The sequence below is a fragment of the Sturnira hondurensis genome, unplaced genomic scaffold (genome assembly GCF_014824575.4).
Source record: "Sturnira hondurensis isolate 20B ecotype Veracruz unplaced genomic scaffold, ASM1482457v3 Scaffold0002840, whole genome shotgun sequence".
Classification (NCBI taxonomy): domain Eukaryota; kingdom Metazoa; phylum Chordata; class Mammalia; order Chiroptera; family Phyllostomidae; genus Sturnira; species Sturnira hondurensis.
The window spans coordinates 10,391,944-10,413,429 of NW_028075471.1; the positions used below are offsets into that span (position 1 = coordinate 10,391,944).

The window sequence follows — 21,486 nt, forward strand, 5'->3', positions numbered from 1 at the left end:
ACAGGGATCCTGGTGGCTGCTTTCTCAGTTTTCTCCCCAAAGCCCCCATCCCCAGACTCTCCTCCAGTGTCTCTAGTCCACTGTGCCCCTCCTCTGTGGAACACCAAGGTAAGTACCTGCAAATTAAATTATGTGCACTGGCCCTTTAAAAGGCTCTGTGACTCCAGCCTTCTCTTCCTGGCAGACCCTGCCACTTTTCACAGATGGACGTTATCTAGGTTCCTTCCCTGGCTCCAGTGCTACAGGCTAGGGAGACCTGTTGGGGTTTGGACCCCACTTCTCAGGGGGAACCCCGTAGCACTGAATTTCCCTTCCATACTTCAGCTGCTTCCTATAGGAGCCCAGCCAGCCCTGTTGTGTCTCCACACTCTGTACCCAGTCGTGTTGTGAAGAAAGTTTCTTCCATGTGTCTGTGATTATAAGGCTTCTTTCCAGCTAGTGTTCAGTTGGTTATTCTGGATGATTTCTCCATAATTTAGTTATAATTCCAGACCGGTCCTGGGAAGCCGTTACAGTAGCTTCTACTTACTCCTTTGCCATCTTGGGTCTCCCCATTCTAATCTTTTAGCAAAACCAGCTGCTTCTGAGTGCACACCACCATTGCCAGTGACACAAGGTAAATCATATCAGACCACATTCTGCTTAAAACCTCCACTGACTTTTTCTTTCTTCTCGTAGTATTTGCATGGTCTTTCCCTCCTTTTTATTTAAATGTCACCTTACCAGAGCGGCCTTCTGTAATACCTCATAGAATATAGCCCTTCGCACCATACTGCACCCTGTCTCCTTTGTCAGGTCTTATATTTTTTCACTCATAGCACTAATCCCTATCTGACTCAGAGTTTAAAGTATAACTGGAGAGGAAAAATTGGGAAATCAACTTTGTTTTGCTTATTGCCACTACTATGGTTCTATTTGCTGGAGAGAGAAAATTCCGTTTGCCAAAAATTATGTAGGTTTTTTTGTGATCGTGGTATCTCCCCTGCCAGGTAAGTATGTACGTAGGTTTTTTTATACCTATGTTTACTGAGATGGGCCTTGGCTCATTCTGGAATTCAACATTTTGGCAGCCTCCTCTTTGAGTTGCTTATTTTTGAGGGAAAGCTTCTGTCTTGTGTACTAAGTGGGAGATGCTGTTTAATTCTGGCCTACAATATGTAGCATGTACTCCTCTTTCTAAAATTCAGGAGGCTTAAAGGAAGAAATAATGGGCTTGTATTAATTATCCCTGTTTTACTGATTAGCAGTCAGGATTTGAACTCAGGTACCATACAGCCTCTGATTGTAACCATAAACCAGAGATGATTAAATGACATAAAAGTAATATTGTTTTAACATTGTGGGACCCCATGCTTAATGTAGATATGCTTAAGAAAAAAAAAGTAAATCGACAGAAACAACACAGTATTTATTTTATACAACTGAACAGGGCACATAGTAAAGTAAGCTATAAAAATTCCAAATAATTATTTCCAAAGGAATTCCTTTGTTTACATGGTTTACATATTAATTACTCTGGAAAGTTTCTGAACTCTGTTTAGTAGCAGATCTCCTTTCTTGATAGTTTCTTGGTACTGCCAGTTCTTGCTATCAGGTCTATAAATAAATTCCAAAAAAAATGAATTATTTACCAGTCACATTACTCCATAACAATCACTGACCTACTTCACTTAAGAGTTCCCCTTATTCTAGGAGTATTACAAATGATACACAAACTTAAACATACCTGTTGGTTTCCACTATTTCATTCACTTTATCTATTTTGCAGTGTAGTCTCCCAGCAGCAATAAATCTGGAGAGTTCCCTAATTGAGAGGGGGAGGGGGGAAGCCTTTAGTATTAGCCTTATAGAAGAATCTTAGAAAAGTATACAGTACACTAAATACATGATTCAACTGTCTTTCAAGGTAACATGTAGTTTCCCTCACTCCTTAGCTATTGAGTATGCAGGAGTTGAGATCTTCTCTGGATGTTACAGGATTATCCCCAAAGATTAAGTGGTCTACCAGAATAAACATGACCCTAGAAGTTCATGCTCAGATGGAGCACAGATGTCAAAGAACGCACTCATAGCAAGTCTTTAGAGCTGCAGAAGTGCTCAGAGATAAGCAGTGAGTTACAAATAAATGCATGAATGCATAAATAATATTTATTGGAAGTTTGAGGGTACTGACTAAACTGTCCAGTTTCCTATAACTTAACTATTAAGGAGCAGGTAACTCAGGGTTTTCAAAACCCTTCAGAGCATGAAAGGGAAAAAATAATAATATGCTACAATAACTAGAACCAGGCATGCAAAGATGTGTTAATCTATTGTGAATGTAAAAAAAAAGTATTTCTGAGTATATCCAGTCATTACCCAAACCTCAAAATTAAGACAGCTATTTAAACAGCATGGGGTATGGTTACACATATACCTCAAAAACCAGCATCAGTGGCGACACTCTCCCAAGACAGTCTGCCACCACATGACATGGGAAAAAAAGTAAATGCTTAGTAATGTACAAAAACTATATGAAAGAAACTCTATGCTACTAAAGAGAATAAATGGAAAAATGACTCCTTTAAAATAAATAAATATTTGAATTATGTTAAATTTAGAGATTCATACAAGTCTTTCTAATCAAGAAAAATCAGATTTCAAATAAAAATTATGTAACATATTATTCTTCCAGATACTAAAACATCTTGAGCCAAACACATAAACATCAACAGAAAAGGGACTCTAAATATTAAGAGTCAAATTTCTAACAAAAGTGTCATTGCAAATCAATGGGGAAAAGTTAGCTTAATCATTAAATGATGTTGAGGGAGACTAAGAACCCATGTAAGAAAAAGAAATTGGATTACGAAAAGAGAATTTCTACATAGGAAAGAACATATCACCAAAACCAAGTCAAAAACTAAAAGATAATATGGATAAAAGGTGTTAGCTATACAAACTGGAAAATACTACAAATCAGACAAATGACTCATTAAAACTGCAAATTAAAGCTACAATGAAATGTGACCGTATTGGACAAAGTCTAATGCACTGTTGAGGAAGGTCAGAGGCAAGCACCGTGCCTCATGCTTATAATTAGATGAAAAAGTGTACAGTGTGCTACTCTGCTTTGTGAGTTGAAAGAAATCAGTACCATAACTAGTTGCTACTGAAGAGTTTAAGCTAGAAGTTATCCTAAACTCTCAAGAATGGGAACATGTTTATACAGTCTGCTTTATTTCTACACTCTCAATGAAAATAGACTTAATCCGACTGCTGTAATGTCCATTCCTTCTTTCAATGGCTAGATTCTGAGTTATATAACTGACTTTAGGTAAAATCTAAAAATTAACTAAGATCAAAATTGCTTCTAAACTCATTTATATTCATATTCCATGTAAACAGTTGTACCTCTAGAACACAGCTGCTAAACCTATTTGCAACTCTTGTTCTGGGACTGAAGTGCACAGAGAAAATTACACAATTAAGTTTAATCACCACCACCTTTCTTAGTCCTACCCTAATCTACAGAACAGGAAAGAAAACCTCTTAAGAATCGAGATACTCTGATTTAGGAATAAGATACCAGGCCGCAAGATACAGAAAAATACACTGGATTTGACTTACAAGCAAACTAACTCAAGAATGCCCTTTGCTTCTTTCCATCCCATTATCCCCAGACCAGTTTAGGCAGGGCTAAATGAAGAACTCCTTAAGGTGCCATTGAAGACCCTGCTTTAGAGCTAACCTGGTATCCCTCTAGGCTTATTTCAGTGGACTTCCCTGTACTTCCCACCACACACTCCATCCAGTACAACTAAGTCACTCATTTCTCAAACACATCCCTAAATTTATTTGTGCTCTTTCTTCCATCTGGAAAGCCCTATCTCCCACCACTTCCTATAAAAATCCGAAACATGCAATGACATTTAGTCTAAATGCCCACCAGAAGCCATCTGTAGATGTGTCCATTTCTCAGGCAGTGAGATCAAATACCAACTTCCAGTAATGCTCATTATGAACTCCATGCCAGAGTAATTCGGGCAGTTTCCTTTCTGATTACAACAACAAAGTTTAACTCCTAACACCCAAGGGTTGGCACTGAAGTCCCATTCTCTGCTTTAGAGCTAAACTAACTTTTCCCCATCTCCCTAGGTGCTAATCAAACCTATCCCGAGACAGTCATATTCCCCAGCCTGTGCCTTGCTCCAAACCCTCAGCACGGTGCCTCACATGCAGATGTCTAGTAATGACGACCTGAGTATCTACTGAATAAACTCCTGTAGGATATGCATCCCAATTTCAAATAAAAAACCTACCAACAAAATTGTGGAACACAGCCCACTGACATGATTTCTAACCTTAAACATATCAACAGAAGTAGTGTTTATTTAACTGATGGGCCTCTTCCTCTTTCCAACAGTATCTTACTGAGTCTGAGGAAGTAAAAATGAAACACCGATGCTGAATTACTGTTCAAACCTACTAAATCAGCCCACTTTCCAAAAAGGATTTCAGGGTTAATAAAGAATCCATGAAAACCCAGACTTAAAGCAGGTATCACAGAAATTTAAAAGGCCTTTCTAGGAAACAAGTAGAGCCAAGTGGTACAGACTTTGTCTCAAGAACTGGTCTGAGAAAACAAAGGAAAAAACAATTCAAATACTCCCTATTTTGTATATACTACCTACCTTGAAATGTGCCACCTGCCTTGAATTCAAATGTCACTGTAATCACTTAAAGAACACTGCAGTGTGTCTAATTGGCACTGTCCTTCAGATGTTACACTGATTTTGAGCTTCATTTTGCCCCCAATAAATGATGGCTTCATTACCTCCATATCACAGTTAAGAAACTGAGGAAGGGACAGAACCTGACCAAGGCCACACAGCTCTTTACTGGCAGTTGAAATGAGAAGACAGGCCAACCCTCCTTTCCCATGCACTTGCTCACTCCCTTCTACTGATGCATGAAAACCACTCATAATGGCCACTCCCCATCCTGGTAACTAACCCTCTTGGGCAGTGGTTATCAGACAAATCTGAGACTAATTCATTCAGAAATGAAACAACAAAACCAACCTAGAGATACCAGCCTTCTACTTTGGTAAGGACAATTTTTAAAACACAGAAAAATTACTCTCACTGCCTTTTTTCTGTAAAGGAAGAGAATGGGGTAATCTCTGGTGATGGTTCCACAGAAGTGTGGATTACACTTAAGATCTATGCATTTCGCTGAATGCAAATATACCTAAAAAAAACCATAAACAAATACTGATATACATGCTAAAATGTTTATGGATAAAATGAACAGGCATCTGAAACTTACTTGGAAGTAAAAAAATAAGATGAACAGATATGTGATCATGAACATGTATGTGATAAAGCAAATATAACAAAATATTAACTATAGAATCAAGGATATATGGGAATTGCCCTGGCTGGTGTAGCTCAGTGGATTGAGCGCGGGCCTGTGAAGCAGAGGATCGCGGTTCGATTCCCAGTCAGGGCACATGCCTGGGTTGCAGGCCAACTCCCAGCAGGGGACGCACGAAAGGCAACCATACATTGATGTTTCTCTCCCTCTCCTTCCCCTCTAAAGATAAATAAATAAATAAAATCTTAAAAAAAAAAAAAGGATATATGGGAATCCACTGTGTAATTCTTCAGAATTTTCTGCACATTTGGAATTCTTCATAAAATATTAGCAAAAACACCCCTAAAAAGAAAACTAGTCTGTCTTAAATGAAAGGCAGCTTCACTTAAAGTAACTACTACATAAACACCACTTTTTTAAGTGTGGGCCACAGAAAACTACATCATGAACATTTATCAGACTTCTGTTTGGGACTCGCTGATCTTGATACCAAATGGACGGCACATTCAGAATGTCTGCTTCTCAACTCCACTCCCACTACGGTCATCAAAGCCACCGAAAACCTCCACGAGCTACTAAACAGCTCAACTGGACTTCCCATTCTTTTGGTCTGTGTGAGACACAGCAAGAAATCATGTTACTCCCATCAAAATCCTCCAATGGCTGCCCCTCCCCCTATGATCACTATGCTTCAGTCACACATGTCTTTCTATTCTACTTCATTATATCTGTGGACTCATTTCTATCATAAATTCCCTTGCACATTTAGTTGCTTACTTGCCATTTCTCCAGTACAACTAGAACAAAAGTCCACAGGGATCTAAAACAACACCAACCATGCCATAATGGCTTAGTGAGTATTTGATGAATCATTCATTCACGGGTTAAAAGCACCACATTTAACAACCAATTTGACCAGAATTGTGGCAGCACCTAAAAACTGGAAGGCAACATTATCAGAGGAAACATGACCTATGACATATAAGAGAGATCTAAGCATCATTCCTGTCATGGCAGTGTAGTTCAGAAAGAAGAAACAGAAGATGACTTTGATAACAACTGGTCTATAATACCTTTACAAAATCACTTACCCTCTCTACAACTGTTAATAGAAGGGGCACATCAGGAAGGCTGGGATGATAGACATAGCTGTTTTGATAATAATAATCTTAAGAAAATTTCTTAATACAAATTCGCATATTAAAAGGCAACTTTAAAAAAGTATGATGTAAATTGTTTAAACTTACTGATCAATGAACTCCACACCAACACCAAAGGCTTCTGCCATATAGCCAAGGGTTAATGACCTATAGGATTCTAGCAGCTGGCTGTATGCGTGAATTCTCATTTCTCTCACATAGTACCGGTAATGAGGAGCAAAAAGCCAGTCCTTTTTCATTTCCTGTTCCACAACAGCTGCAATGAATAAGATGACAAATTATTAACACTCTCTCCAGATGAAGAGAGAAACTAGAAGACATTATAACAGGATAAGAATTATAGCCTTGATCCATAAAGAGCTCTTGTAAGACAATAAGAAAAATAATAGAACAGTAAAATGTACAGAGGATATTAACGTGTAAGCCACTAAGTACAAATTACTTTACTGAGTAACTACTATATATCACTGCTTTCAATAGTAAAGATATGGCAGTAAACCAAAATACATCACTACTGCCACAGAAACTACATTTTCAAACAGTAGAGAGATGAACAAATAAGATACTCTCAGAAACTACCAAGTTCTGTGACATGAACAAAACAGTAACATGACGGAGTGTGAGAGGCGGCCTTCCCCTGGACTTGGGTGTATAGAAAAGGCCTTTCTGAGGAGCTAGCCAAGCAGAGAGCAAGAGGCACAGAGAAGTATGAATGATGCAAATATCCCCAGACAGGAATAGGCTGGCTAACGACAAGAATACCAACGACAGATTCAGAATGTAGTGGGGAGACAGCTATAGGGACTTTGTCTCTCAACTGAAGGTAACTGAGAGAAAGGAATCAAGCATATACTTTTGTTTCTGGCTTGAATAAAATAGAAATCCCTGGAGAAGAAGACTTTGTCTTTGGAAGTGCTTTTGGGGGGGAAGGTGATGAGTGCAATGGGGTTCTTTGGCAGTGTTCAAGTGGATTCACATATTAAACAGTGAGTGAAGACATCAAGGAGACAGGCATGGGTCTGGTGCTCAGTGGAGACAGGAAATGAGGAATCATTACCATCCAGATATATTGGGTCACATAATGAAGATAGAGAAAAGGGCAATTACTAAGTAAGTCCAGGGCAGCCAGTAGTGAGCGGTCTAACAAAGGATGAGTCCATAAAGTTGTGGCAAGGAGCAAAGAGTGCTCAACACCAATGCAGACAAGGAAACACAATGTAGTAACATGAAGATCAATGGCCCTAAACATGAGATGATGCTCATTCTCACTAAAAAAAAAAAAACCATAAATATCAAATTATTCTTAACACACCTTAAACTTATGTAGTGTTATACATCAATTATACCTCAATAAAACTGATAAAAATATGCCAAATAAAACCTACAGAACAGGATGAGGAAAAAAAAGTGTTTGCTGGTCAGGATGGGTCACATCCATAATCTCTACATGAAATATCTTCTTACATCTTTTATGTGCTATTTAAAAGAAGACTAAGCCCAGATTGGTATGGCTCAGTTGGATGGATGTCGGTCCGAAAAGCAAAAGGCCACTGGTTTGGTTAGGTCACGTGCCTGGGTTGCAGGTTTGTCAGGGTGTGTACAGGAGGCAGCAGATACATATTTCTCTCTCGATGTTTCTCACCCTCTTCCTCCCTTTCCCTCTCTCTAAAAATAAATAAAATCTTAAAAATAAAAAAGACTTAAAAAGTCCAATGAAAAACTCTTTGGCAAAAAAAAAAAAGCATAAAACATCAATAAAATTACTTTTCTCCTCTCAAACTAGCTAAGGGTATGAGGGGAAGGGGACAGATTCTCTCAAGTGATGTTAATGTGAGAGAAGTAGAAACTGTTCATGTAAACTGGCACAATATATCTGGAGGGCAACAGTGATTGAGATGAAATGTATTTACGCTTTGCAAAATTCATTTTCCTAATTTTTTCCTAAGGAAATAACACGAAAATTGGAAAAGATGCATTGTAAATGAGTGTTCAAAAATCAGGTTGCAGCTTTGCGCAGTGGCAGTATGGTAGCCAATGAGTTTTATCTGAGGTGCAATTATTGCTAATTCAAAAATAAGGTTGCTTACAACAGGGAAAAATTGAAAACAATTATTTTAGATGTTATTTATTTGCCCCCCCTTTTTTTAGAGAGACAAGAAAGGAGGGAGAAAGAAAGGGAAACACCGATAGCTTATCTCTTGTACACCCCCAACCAGGGCCCTGATTCACCTCCCAGGCATGTGCCCTGACTGGGGATCAAACCAGTGACCTTTCAGTTCACAGACCAGCACTCAATCCACTGAGCTACACCAACTAGGGCTGAAAACATAAATTTTTACCAGTAGAGGACAAAGTATGGTGCTTCTAATACAATGAAGTACTGGGAGAGCCTTACAAGAAATGGAACCTCCAAGGCATGCCATCTGTCCTATCTGCCACTTATTTACATACTCGGTGCCTGATACATGACAGTCCCTTAACAATACTCAACCACCAGCTATTTGAATAATGACATGAAAAGATACATATGTTACATTGCAGAGAGAAAAAAGCTACTTAGAAAACAGCACATAAAATACATCCATGTTTAAAGGTGTTTCAGGTACGTATCTCTGGACACTATCACCCTGAAGAACACACTTGAAACCTGCTAATGGCAGTTGACTCTAGAGAAAGGACCATGGCAATCATAGGTTTGGGAGGGCCGTTTTCCTCTTTAAATGATATGTACATGTATGTACACATGTACATACAACCTTGGTTTTTTGGTGGTGTTTTGTTTTTGTTTTTTTAAGCACACATAAGTGAATAAAAGGTCTGGAAGGACAAACAACAAAATCTTAAAATGGCTATCTTGGGGAGAATTTTATGTGTGAATAAATGTGTACATACATTTGGGGATAGGATGATACAAGACCTCTCACTTTCTCAGTTTAATTTTTAAAAACACTCAGGTATTACATAAAAAGGATGCTATTTCCTTTTTTATATGAAATATTTTAAAGCTTATGTCTATGAATATTTGGAGAAGCAGTCTTACAAAACCAACCATACAGACCCTAGTGTCTCACTCAGTACACTAAAAGAACAAATAATACAAATAATGATGACTACATCACATAAAGAAAATTTTAATTATCCTGTCTTCTTCATTTAAAATACCTGGGAAATGTAAAAAATTGGTAAAGATAAAAATTTTCATCCAAAGTGTTGAAATAAAAGGTTGTTAATAGCAATGGGCAGGGTAGAAACCGTAACAATTCAGATTTCCAAAACCCATCAATTTCATTACACTAGGATAGCATCCCCCCACCTCCACTTTCCTCTTTGATTTAGTTAATGCAGCAGACATTTGCTCAAGTACTCAATATCACACCAGGCGGTGCTGGTGCTGCAGTCACTACAAACATTTAAAAAAGCATCAAGTCTGCTCTCAGTAACTCTAGTTAGCAGAGTAGACAAACTCTCAGAAAAACAATCACAAAACAATATGCTAGGTTTTAAAAAGGGAGCATACTGGCCCCAGCTGGTGTAGCTCAGTGGATTGAGCACTGGCCCCTGAGCCAAAGGGTCGCCAGTTAGATTCCCAGTCAGGGCACATGCCTGGGTTTCAGGCCAGGTCACCAGTAGGGGGCGTGTGAGAGGCAACCACACATTGATGTTTCCCTCTTCTCTCTCTAAAAATAAACGAAGTCTTTAAAAATAAAAGGGGGACATATGGCCAATAAGCATACAGAAAAAAATGCTCAAAATTAAATGCTCAAAATCATTAGTCATCAGGGAAATGCAAATTAAAATCACAAGATACCACTTCACACCTACTGAGATGGCTATTATTAAAAAGATACAATAAGGATTAGGTGTGGGGAAATCTGAATTCTCACACATCGCTGGTGGGAGTATAAAATGGTATAGTTGCTTTGGAAAAGTTTGACAGTTCCTCAAAATGTTAATCAAAGAGTTACCATATGACACAGTGATTCCACTACAAGGTGTACTGGTGTACTGCCAGGAGAAATGAAAATATGTTCATATAAAAACTTGTATGCAAATATTCATTAAAGCGTATTTCTAATAGCCAAAAACTGTAGATAACCCAAACGTCCATCAACTAAAGATGAGAAAAATAAAGTATGATACATCCATTCAATGGCCTATCCCTCAGCACTGATGGATGACACATGCTACAACATGAATGACCTGTGAGAGCCCTGTGCTGGTGAAAGAAGCGGCACAAAAGGCCATATATGAATGTCCAGAGGCAGAAAGGTTAGTGGTTGCCAGGGACTAGGGGTAGGAATGGAAAGTCAATGCTAATGGGTACAGATTTCCTTTTGGGCTGATGAAGATGTTCTGCAGCTGGTAGCAAGATCGCACAACCTTGTCCATATACTAAAACTAATGTATTTTACATTAGTTTTAAAATGGTAAATTATAAAATGGTAAATTTTATGGCATATAATTTATGGGGGGGAGCCCAAAACAAAACCCATGGAATTTATTCATTAAAAAATTGTGTATTCTTATATGTTTAAACTGTCATCACCTTCAAAGTACTCTCCATTTGATGCAATAAACCTATCAAGACTTTTCTCCAACTGCTCAACAGTTTTTGAACTTGTCCATTTTGATGCCTTTTAGTGCTTCTTCCATATCAGTAAAATATTTCCCTTTGAGAACTTTTTTCATCCCAGGAAACAAAAGAAAGGTCACTTGGGATGAGACTGGATGAATAGGGAGGTTGGGACACGGGGGTCATGCTGTTTTCGTCAAAAACTGAACATGCAGTGTGGTGTGGGCAGGTGCACTCATAAATCACCCATCGTGAAATGAGCAAGTATGCTGAGCCTTCAAAAAAAATGCACTGAAGTCTAATGCAGCCTCTCACAACAATGCCATCTGGTGCACTGATATAGATGGGTTCCTAGAACACCCACCTAGCAGGGGAAGCCTATACTACAAAGGGGCCCACCATCCAGAAGATAACTAGTTTTGGGGGGTCTCCCCTTCTACATCTCAAAAAAGAGGAAGGGGCATAAAATAAGAGCTCTAGTAATGCAGAGAAGTTATTCATTCCGACTGCTGAAAGAAAACTCCACATTTGAGCAGAGTAATGACTATGAGCATTAGAAAGGGAGAAGAGCAATTTTGCCACAAAACCTTGTGGAAAATGCCTCCATGTATGCACAAGAAGATAAAGCCAAGCGAGTTACTCAGCATGCCTGAGAGTGCTGTTCCCATTACATCAGATAAAAAGTATGAATTCTCGTAAAGCTGCCTAACATTTTTGCACGGATAAAGCATTCCATAAACACTGCTCCAAAAGAGAATGACCATCATTTGGAGTGTTTCCCACCCCAATTTTTGCGACTGCTACCTGCCCATTTAACCAAATACTTTCTGAAATTTGCAGCATTAACAATGAAATACAGGGAAGGGCAAAAGTAGGTTTATAGTTGTTCATATGGAAAATACAATTAATAAATAATAGTACATGAATAAACTCTGTGTTTTACATACTCCCAACTACATATCTACTTTTGCCACTCCTATGTGTCAATACCAAGTTCTTTAAGTTTTAGAAGAACATTTAGGAAGGACCCCTGGGTTGAGTGGATGCAAGTTCATTCTTTTATCATCTTAGCAATTTGTGCTCATTGTAGGAAACTGAATGGCCTGGCTGCAGGAAGGGGTGGGGACAAGAGGAAAATCAAGTACATTAATGTAAATAGGATCACTGTAAACTAGCTCTGGAGGGACACCGCAAGTATTTTCAACAGAGTACTTTCTCCACCTACAGCCCTTGAAAGTGATCTGCAAATCAGCACAAAGATTTAGCTACTGCACAAAGAATAACCTATTGGTGAATTCAGAGCTCAATTATCATTCCATTAGGAGATAAGAATTCCCTCATACCTTTCCCTATAAAACGCAGTATTTAGAACCATTTGCTCATTCTGCCCTCCACCTCCTTAAGACTCTAAACTGGGGGGTCTGGCAAACTTCTTCAGCAAAGGTCCAGACACTAAAAACTTTCAGCCTTTGAGATCCATTAGGTCTCTGTCACACATTCTTCTCTCCTTCTTTAAATCATCCTTTAAAAATGTAAGCATTAATCTTGCCTCCTGAGCAGTGTGAAAACAGGTCATAGTCTGCTAACCCCTCTCTCAACAAAACTGGGCATAAGACTAGCCACACTGTTCAAAGACCTACAGCTATCTGCACACTACTTTCCCATATATGTGAAAAGCCATCTAAGGTCTCTACCAAAGGGATCAATAAGATGAAGACAGATAATCAGAACAAGCGACTCTGTCCTTACCTAGTGACTGGAAGAAAACTGAGTAACGACATTCATAGAGTGAAAACAGGTACTGCCGAACTGCTGGAAGACTGTGCAACACTTCAAGAATCTCTGCTCCTTTAATAACCTAGAAATTTTTTAAAAAAACAAAAGTATGCTTCAATGATATTTGTGTATTTAAGTTAGAAAAGCATGAAATAAGCTTTAAATATGAATATTAAAGATTCAGTCATTACCTTTTCCCTAAGATCTGGTCTTTCTAAGGCAATCATGCTGACATAGACAGTGTAAGTCACAAAGGTTTTATAATCCATCAGCTCATAGGATGTAAACGTTGAAACAGTATCAAGGAAGAGTTCAGCTGCCTGTTTGAAATCGCGAATAGCCACACAATAAAGACCTTGATATACTTTTAGGCGGTTTCTCCTGTCCCAGTCTCCTCCTTCCTCTATTAAGCTATAAAAAAAAATCAGTAAGATCATAATCTGGAAGTAAGCAATGCTACTTTTTACAAGTTTGTGTTATTTTCAAAGACAAAACAACTTTTAACAACTTGAACCAAGAGGATATTTTAAGAAAATATTATATTAAATATATCAATTATTTGACCAAATTTAGTAATTGTAGTGAAAAAAAAAGGGGCAAATTTCTTACATTAATCTTATTTAAAGCAACAATAATTTAGAAGGAATATATCCCCACTGCTTAAAAGTACCTTTTGGCCTTTTCTGTGTTTCGTGTGATGAGATCATTATCCATATAAAATAAGCCAATCCTAAGGAGATAGAACACAATATCTAGTCGATGACCCAGTGCCACAGTTTTGTCATATGTCTTACGAAAGGCTGTCAGAGCACCCTCCTGTCAAAAAAAAAAAAAAAAAAGGCAACAGGTGAGAAGAGAAAAGATAGCTATTAGCTGTCTATTTTCTTAACAAGAGATGGGGTGGGCATGGTATAGGTAGGAATACAGAGAAAACAAGATGGCCATGACTTGATCTTTGTTGAAGCTGGATGATAACTGCAGAGGAGTTCATTATGCTGTTCTCTCCACTTGCATGAAGTACAGAAAACCCCCATCAAATATGCCTAAATATATACTTATATTCTATCTAGAAGAAAATACAAAAAAACATAATTTACTCACAATTGTTTCTATATTCTCTTTCCCACTCCCACATATTCAGTAATTTTCTCTTTAACAATTATAATATACTACTTTAAAATTACTATGAGTTATTCATATCACTTAAAGGGTAATGGAAATTTTATCTTAGTCACTATTAGAATATAACTGAGTATTTAAATGTACAACTTTTATCTCAAAGCATGGTGGAATAAAGTGTTTCCATTGCTTTCAAATTTGAACATGGATAAAATCATATGTTTAGACTTGGTACTTTCTAGTATGTATTTCACTTTGTTTTATGTAATTATTAGTTATGCCTCATAAATTTATAAAAGAGACTGGCAGGACAGTAATGGGCACACCCAGCACTCAGATCTTGGTTTCTATTAACACTATCTCCACCAGGGATCCTTGGAAAAATAGATGATTCCAGCTTTGAGAAGCAAAATAACAGGTGAACCTGTAATATCTTGCTGAATGACTAATGAGATCATATTAAAAGGACAAAGAACCTTCTTGAAGGAGCTTCCATGAACAAATTTGGAACAAGCTGTGCACCATGAAGAATAATAACTATAATCAGTGGTAACACAGTCAACAATAATACATTAAGCCCATTATTTAGTAATTGTTAAAAAAAAAAGAGAGTCAACAGGAAAAAAAAAAAAGAGAGTCAACAGGAAAAAAAAAAAAGAAAGCTGTTCTTTTTAGATAATGTCACTTGAAAAGCATTCAAAATTAGAATAGCATCAGTTTTCAACTCCCTGACATTGATTCAAGCATGTTCTCCTTGAAATTCTTCAAGGCCTGCCTGAATCGAGTGTATGTAAGTTTCTCACTCATATGTAATAATGTACCCTCTTTAAAAGCAAACCATATACACACAACCTAGAAAACCACACAAACCATTAGCTCTTTTCTAAATGTTTTTTATTTTTCAAATTTTTACCATGACCAAATCTTAAATTATCATCAGAAGAAAACTCACTTTAAATTTAAATTTAATTAACATTTAAGCACTCTGCGCCAGATACTAGTCTTAAGGTCTTTACCTCTATTTTGTATCCTCATCAGTAGGAACCATCATAATCCCTATTTATAGATGAAGAAACTGAGTGTCCCAGCAAATCAAAATTGCTGAAACTAGAAACAGAACCTCTCTGATACAAGAGCCAAATATATTGTTTTTTAATATTAACGCCATGTCATATGTCATCTAAATATTTCAGGGTGCAGTGCTCAAAATTAAGGACCCTCCAATCCCATCTTCTTAACCACTGTCACACAACTACTAATTTTTTTTTTTATTTTAAGATCCAACACTGTTGGGTACCCTTCTCATGCACTTATAGTGGAGTATAAATTAGGTGAGCTGCTATGTGCAAGAACTGGCCACACGTATTAAGATACAAATTGTTCCTTGTCCCAACAATTTCACTTCCCGGAATATACCCTCGAGAAATATTAGCATATATATATATATATATAAGGAAGCATATACAAGCATGTTTTCACAGCTGTAGCTTGTAACAGCAAGAACAGCTGAAAACAACATACTGTACGTGTCCATCAATAAATAGCTGAATAGCTAAGTAAATTATGGCATAACCCTGCAATGGACCATTAGCTAGCAGTTAACCAGAATGAGCAAGATTTATGTATATGAATATGGAAAGATCACTCAGAAATAATACTGAACGAAAAAGTAACAGGACAAGAACACACCACTTATTTTTTAAAAAATTTGCACACAACACTAGCTAATCTCTACCAGTATGTATATACATGCCTGTAAATGTACAATAAAAGAACTAAAAAGGTTACCTTTGAGGAGGTATGGAATAAAGATCTAATACAGCTTTAACATTAATGACAATATTTCAGTTTCTTACAAAGACTACTACTTGTATAAATAATAATTTTAAAAATTCACTAGAACCAATGCCTCCTAACCGAGATACATGAGAAAAGAGAACTACTAAGAAAAATTCCAATTTTGTAAAAGTGGTAAAAACCCAAAAATCTCTGCTTGTTCACTTCAGCTTTTATTGAAGAACAACATACTGCTGGGTGCTTGCTTGGGCGGGGGGGGGGGGGGGGGGGGGGTGGTGAAAGGGTGTAGCAAGAAGACTACTTTTTCTTTATTGATTTTTGTACAGATTCGTTAGTTCAGGGAAGCATGTTACCTTCTTAACTTCTTAAGCAGTAACTTGAATAATAACTCATTTTTAAAACACGATATTATTAACCTACAATAGTGCCCATTCTAGACTATACAAAGAGGAGAAACCATCTCTACTCACTTTGTCACCTATCCGGCACAGGTACTCAGCTTTTGCCATCATTGCATCACGGATTTCGCTCTCTCCGAGATTCTTCTCTGCATCTTCCAGCTCCTCGTCCAAACGTTTTAACTCTTCTTCATTTGCCTTCTTCATCTTATTGAGCAGGTCCATGTCCACCTGCCAGTCAAGGGATTTGCACAAGGCTTCGTAATAAGGAGCCATGTCTGAGAGCCAAAAAGAGAGACGTGACTTATGAGTGGGACAGCCTCTTACCCTTTGGTCAGTGTCCACTCACTACTTCTACCCGTCTCCCACCCCACCACAAGAAAGGAATGGGGTAGCGCTTGGTAAAGGGCTGAGCAAAACGCAAACACTTGCTGCTGGCAGGTTTGCAGCACCAGGGCTAATCCTGTCACCGCCAACCTCTTCCAGGTCTGGGTGGAGGGCAGTTCTCGATTTGCTCTTGACCGCTTGTGTTCCAAGACAGTCTTCAAGCAAGGGGAAGGGCAAGCTTGTTACACAGACTGAGACCCGTCACGGTATATACAGGTCAGTACCACTGACTACTACTACGGACTACAGGAACCGACGCCAAATTTCTCCTTTACACGGAAAGCTCAACTCTCCCGCTGGACCTACACCTAGCCCAGGACCACTGGCCAATGACAGGAATTCAGGAGCCACGGTTCTGTACCTAGCGCCGGGCTCAATACCGCAGGATTTCCCCGCAAGCTGCTCTCAGAGGGGAAGGGCGCACGGGCCGCTGAGAGCAAGGCTGGAGGTCCCCGAAGGCACCCCAACAAAAATTAAGACTCTTAACGTCTGAAAAGACAGGACTGGTCTCGGGGGACCCGTGAGGGAAGGGGTCGTCCCGGGGTCCGGATCCCGTCGGAAAAAGAACCACAGGCTCCGGAGCGCGGGGCCAACCCAGGCCTAGGCCGCTGACTCTGCTAGCGCGGGCCTCACTGTTATCGCGGACGGCCGTCATCAGCTCATCTCGCACGCCCGCGTCCCCGCGGTGCTGCGGCAGGCTGAGCAGGAAGCGCAGCTGCGCGATGCGCAGGTCGGGGTTCTTGGGTAGACCCTCTTCCTCCAGGTTCTCCAGCGGCATATCGACGGCGGAAGGAATGACTCGAGGACGAACGCAACTCTACGACGACCCACCGAGGCTGCGGCGGCGGAAGCGGGAGAAGTCGGCAAGTGCGCTCGCCAGCCGCCAGCCCGGCTTCCGGTCCCGGCTCTACCTTCATCAGCCAGCGGCCCCTGCTGGAGATATCCCGCAAGGTCTCACTCGGCCGGGAGCCGGCGCCCAGCAGCGTTTGGCTGACACTTTCCGTCGCTCTCCACCCCTCAAGTTGCCAACTCCAAAGTTCGATTTTGTAAACCTACTCCTCCACACCTTTTTAGCTCCTTTATTTTTCATTCCGTTTGCAATTGATAGAAGCTGACAATCTTTTGAAGGTTTTGAAAATATAACAATAAAATTAAAAATAACGATTACAATTTGCTGAGTCCTTCCTTACTCTTTGGCCATTTTCTTTTACGTCCATCATCTCATTTTAACCCTTTCAATACTAGAAGGTAGTATTATCAGCCCATTTTTATAGATAAGAAAACTGAGGCACAAAATAGTTAAGGAGCATGATCAACCAAGCTTATGCAGCAATTCCTGCATAAAAGTCTCTGTATCTCTAAACCCATGTTCTTTCTTCCGTTCTAGGAAAACGGCACCCAGAATTCCAATCTTAATACTACAACATCATCATGTTGTTTATGCATAGTTTAAATCCCTGCATGCCTGCATTTTCAGCCTCTTTTTATTCGCGTTGCTACGGAAGCTTCAGAATTGGTAATGATTCTGTGAAAGTGCCCATATAGTGGATTTACCATAACTTACTTTTCTTCTTCTCTGCTTTAGATGTGCCTTTAGGTTGTCCACGGTTGGATGCATAGGTCATTTTATATTTTGCACATTTTTCCTTAGCAGGGTTAATAGACAAAAGAAAGAAATGTTCTGCAATTTTTGGATATTTAATATCAAAAAGTTTCCCAGAAGTTTGAACCAGTTTATGCAGCCAGTGAACACATTTGGAACTACCACATTCTCACCAGCAGTAGACGTTACCACAAGTTTTTAATATCTTACTGATTTTGGTTAAAATAAAATAAGCATTTTGGAGGCAACTCATATTGGTAGAGAAAATGTGAAGAACGCAGAACAAATTTCTAGCACTCCACTAAAAACACCATTAGACGATTGATGAAAACCTTTCCAAACTTATTTGTTTATTTATTTATTTATCTCATTAAACAGTATTGCATGGTTGCCAGGTACCAGGCACTGTTCTAGGCATTAGGGACACAGAAGTGAAGAAACACGAAGACACTGTTCCTGTGAAACTCACATTCTGGAGATACTTAGCTTCACTGAAACTCACCTAGATATTTTAATAGGATCATACTATCCTTCTACTGTATAAATTGTTTGGTTGGCTCCACCATATATTAGAGATATCTTTCCATGCCAATCAATACGGATTGATGTCATTTCTAATGACCCACAAAATTCCATTATTTCTATGTACCAACTTTGCCCCCATCAATCCTTGATTGATATCAATTTGTACCATTTTATTTTTTTCACTCTTATAAATACCAGTGTCGATCAGCTATGTGCATGTATTTTCACATTTGTGTAATTGATTATTTCTTAACCCAAATGTCTAGAAGTGCAATTACTTAGTAAGAGGCTCTGAATGTTTTACATTTTGACATATTATATAGGTATTATATACTATTTTTTCAAAAATAATACAGCAATTTATATTTCCATCAAAATTAAACAAGTGTCCTATCATCCTCTTTGCCAATATACTTTTAGTAACCATTTTAAGTTTTGGCAACAATAGTAATGTCACTTTCCCTTTATTCTCTTATTATTATGTGGTTGAAATTTTTCACATACATGCTAAATATATACATATATATTCCTTATTAATAAAATGTCTGTTTGCTTTCTCAATTCCTCTATGGAATTTTCCCTATCAATTTGTAAACACTCTTCATATTTTAAGGATATTAAATACTTACTAAGTGTTGCGGATTTCCCTTAGTTATTTTTCTGCCTTTTTGTTTTAAGGCTCTGCTTTTGAATCTTTAATTGTGAAAGTTTCTAATCTATAAAACTCTTTGCCTCCTAAATTAATAGCACTTCTTTACGGATTCATCATGGGCACCTTTTCTTCAATGCATTATTCACTGTGGAGACTTCTAGAAAGCTGCACCACTGGTGGAGACTGTCCACTCAAGCAGTTACTTTAACCCACAGACAGAAAGGCCATAAGCATTCGTGGATGAATGTGATGGACTGATCACAGTGAATGCCAAAGTGATTTTTACTTTTATACTTGGCGTGTTTTTCATTGTCAGTGTGGGGCAAAGAGGCCCATATTCTCTTTTACACATCAGTTTTCACATTTTTAAGCTAGGATAAATTTCTCAGGTAATTACATGAAAATATTTATTTCTGTAAGTTGATTCTGTTATTTCTGAGGTTCCTATTTCACATGAACCCCAGCTTGAAACAAAATCCAATATAAATATTACCCAATGTCATAAAACTTAGCGCTAAGACATGAGCTATTTCAGTTCAAAAACGGGGAGGATAAACTCAAGTCCATTAGCAAAGAATGAAAGACAAAGCAAAATGATCATACTGTGCCAAATTGGGTATAAGGCCACAAACTCAGTATTGAGTTTAAAGGCAAACCTGTATAGTTAGACATCAATATAGAAAAAGGTGTATAATTAAATTATACATGGCTGGTGTATTTTGTTTTCGATCTCTCCTAGGATAAATCCACAACTAAACTTAGGCTGTGATTGCAAAAGGGCCTAAATTACAGGGGATTCTAGGAATCACCCCTACTGCAGGTGCCGGTGCCCCCAAGTTCACCCCGCCCCACCCCTGCTCAGCTCCTGGGCACAGGCTCTCCACTCAGTGCAGAGGAGACCAAGTTCCAGTAAGACCTGACTTCTGCTTTGCTTTTTAGCACTTTAGTTACCATTGATTGCTGAGAAGTCAATCGAACCTGAACTATTGCTGTGATTTGCTTGATCAAAGCAGCTCTTTGTCCCATACTGACAACTCATTATTGAACAGTAAATCACCCATTCCATCAACCTCCCTGTAGCATTAACTCGATTTGACTGGGTTAACTACTTTTACAAAGACCTTTCTTTAAGCTTGAAATCTGGGGTCTTAGTAAACTCACAGAGGTAAAATAAATACATATCTTCTTTGTAGAGTTCTGCCCCATTGCAATTAAAATGTTTAATAGAAACAGGCTATGGTGAGCTAAGGACATGTATGTCTTCTTTACTTTTTTACTGAAGTAACATTGGTTAATAACATAAATTTTAGGTGTACGACATTGTAATTCAATATCTATATATTCTGTTATCTATATACTCCCCACAAAAAGTCTAGTTTCTTTCTGTTACCATATAATATAGTTCTTCTTTATTTGCTCTTATTGTAGGGTTTATTTTTAAATCATACTTTCTTCATTTATTATCAGTGTTACAAGGTCTTTTCTTTCTTTTTTAATTTAGATATAATTGACATGACATTACATTAGTTTCAGATGTATAACACAATGATTGGAGATTTGTATACAGTGTGAAATGATCACCACAAAAGTCTAGTTACCATCTGTCACCATGCAAAGTTACAATTTTTTTTTTTTGCTCATGTGAGCACTTTCAGAGTTTATTCTCTTGGCAACTTTGAAGTATGTAGTGTACAGCATGGTGACACTAGTCAGTGATATTGTTGCACAAGCTTTTTCTCTTGCAGCCCGGTTTTATTTAGAGATGCTACCAAGCAGGCCCTCCTACTTCTTTTCAGCTTTTGCACTTTCCCTATATGTGAGAGCATTTGGCTCTGAAAAGGCTGTTCTGATTCAGAGCACTGGATTCTTTCATTCTGAGCAGATCTCAGCTCCCTAGACCGGCCCTGCAGGCTACTGTGATGTCTTCCAAGCCCACTGCTTAAAAATGGTCCTCTTGGTGTGTTTAACTTTATCTGCTTGGCTGTAGTGATGGTCACTTCTAATTATGTGCACTTTCAGCTTTTCCCCTTGATTTCAAAGACTTACTGTGAGAGGCCCCAATAACAGCTTCCCTGCATGTGTCTGCGATGGGTTTGTATGGGTGCAGTGACCTCTGGTCCTTCCGGGTAGGCAGTTAT

General features: G+C 38.5%; 1 protein-coding gene and 1 pseudogene across 1 annotated transcript; one reads left to right on the forward strand and one right to left on the reverse strand.

Moving 5' to 3' along the window:
- Positions 1-1,390: 1,390 nt before the first annotated feature.
- Positions 1,391-17,440, reverse strand: PSMD6 (proteasome 26S subunit, non-ATPase 6). Its single transcript, XM_037040877.1, has 8 exons — positions 17,202-17,440; positions 16,254-16,459; positions 13,538-13,683; positions 13,059-13,278; positions 12,841-12,949; positions 6,606-6,774; positions 1,727-1,804; positions 1,391-1,596 (listed from the first exon to the last, which is right to left on the reverse strand). The coding sequence occupies exons 1-8, from the start codon at positions 17,344-17,346 to the stop codon at positions 1,500-1,502; spliced, it is 1,170 nt and encodes a 389-aa protein (XP_036896772.1). The 5' UTR covers positions 17,347-17,440; the 3' UTR covers positions 1,391-1,499.
- Positions 8,524-8,696, forward strand: LOC118983718 (uncharacterized; annotated as a pseudogene).
- Positions 17,441-21,486: the final 4,046 nt, after the last annotated feature.

Bases quoted from the DNA above. Each gene is read 5' to 3' on its own strand.
- PSMD6 (XM_037040877.1), bottom strand. From the start codon at position 17,346: ATGCCGCTGGAGAACCTGGAGGAAGAGGGTCTACCCAAGAACCCCGAC. The intron at 6,775-12,840 runs GTAAGGACAGAG...TATTCATTGCAG, and splicing joins AGTTTTCTTCCAGTCACTAG to CTGTTGTGGAACAGGAAATG. The intron at 1,805-6,605 runs GTAAGTTTAAAC...CCTCTCAATTAG, and splicing joins GGTGTGGAGTTCATTGATCA to GGAACTCTCCAGATTTATTG.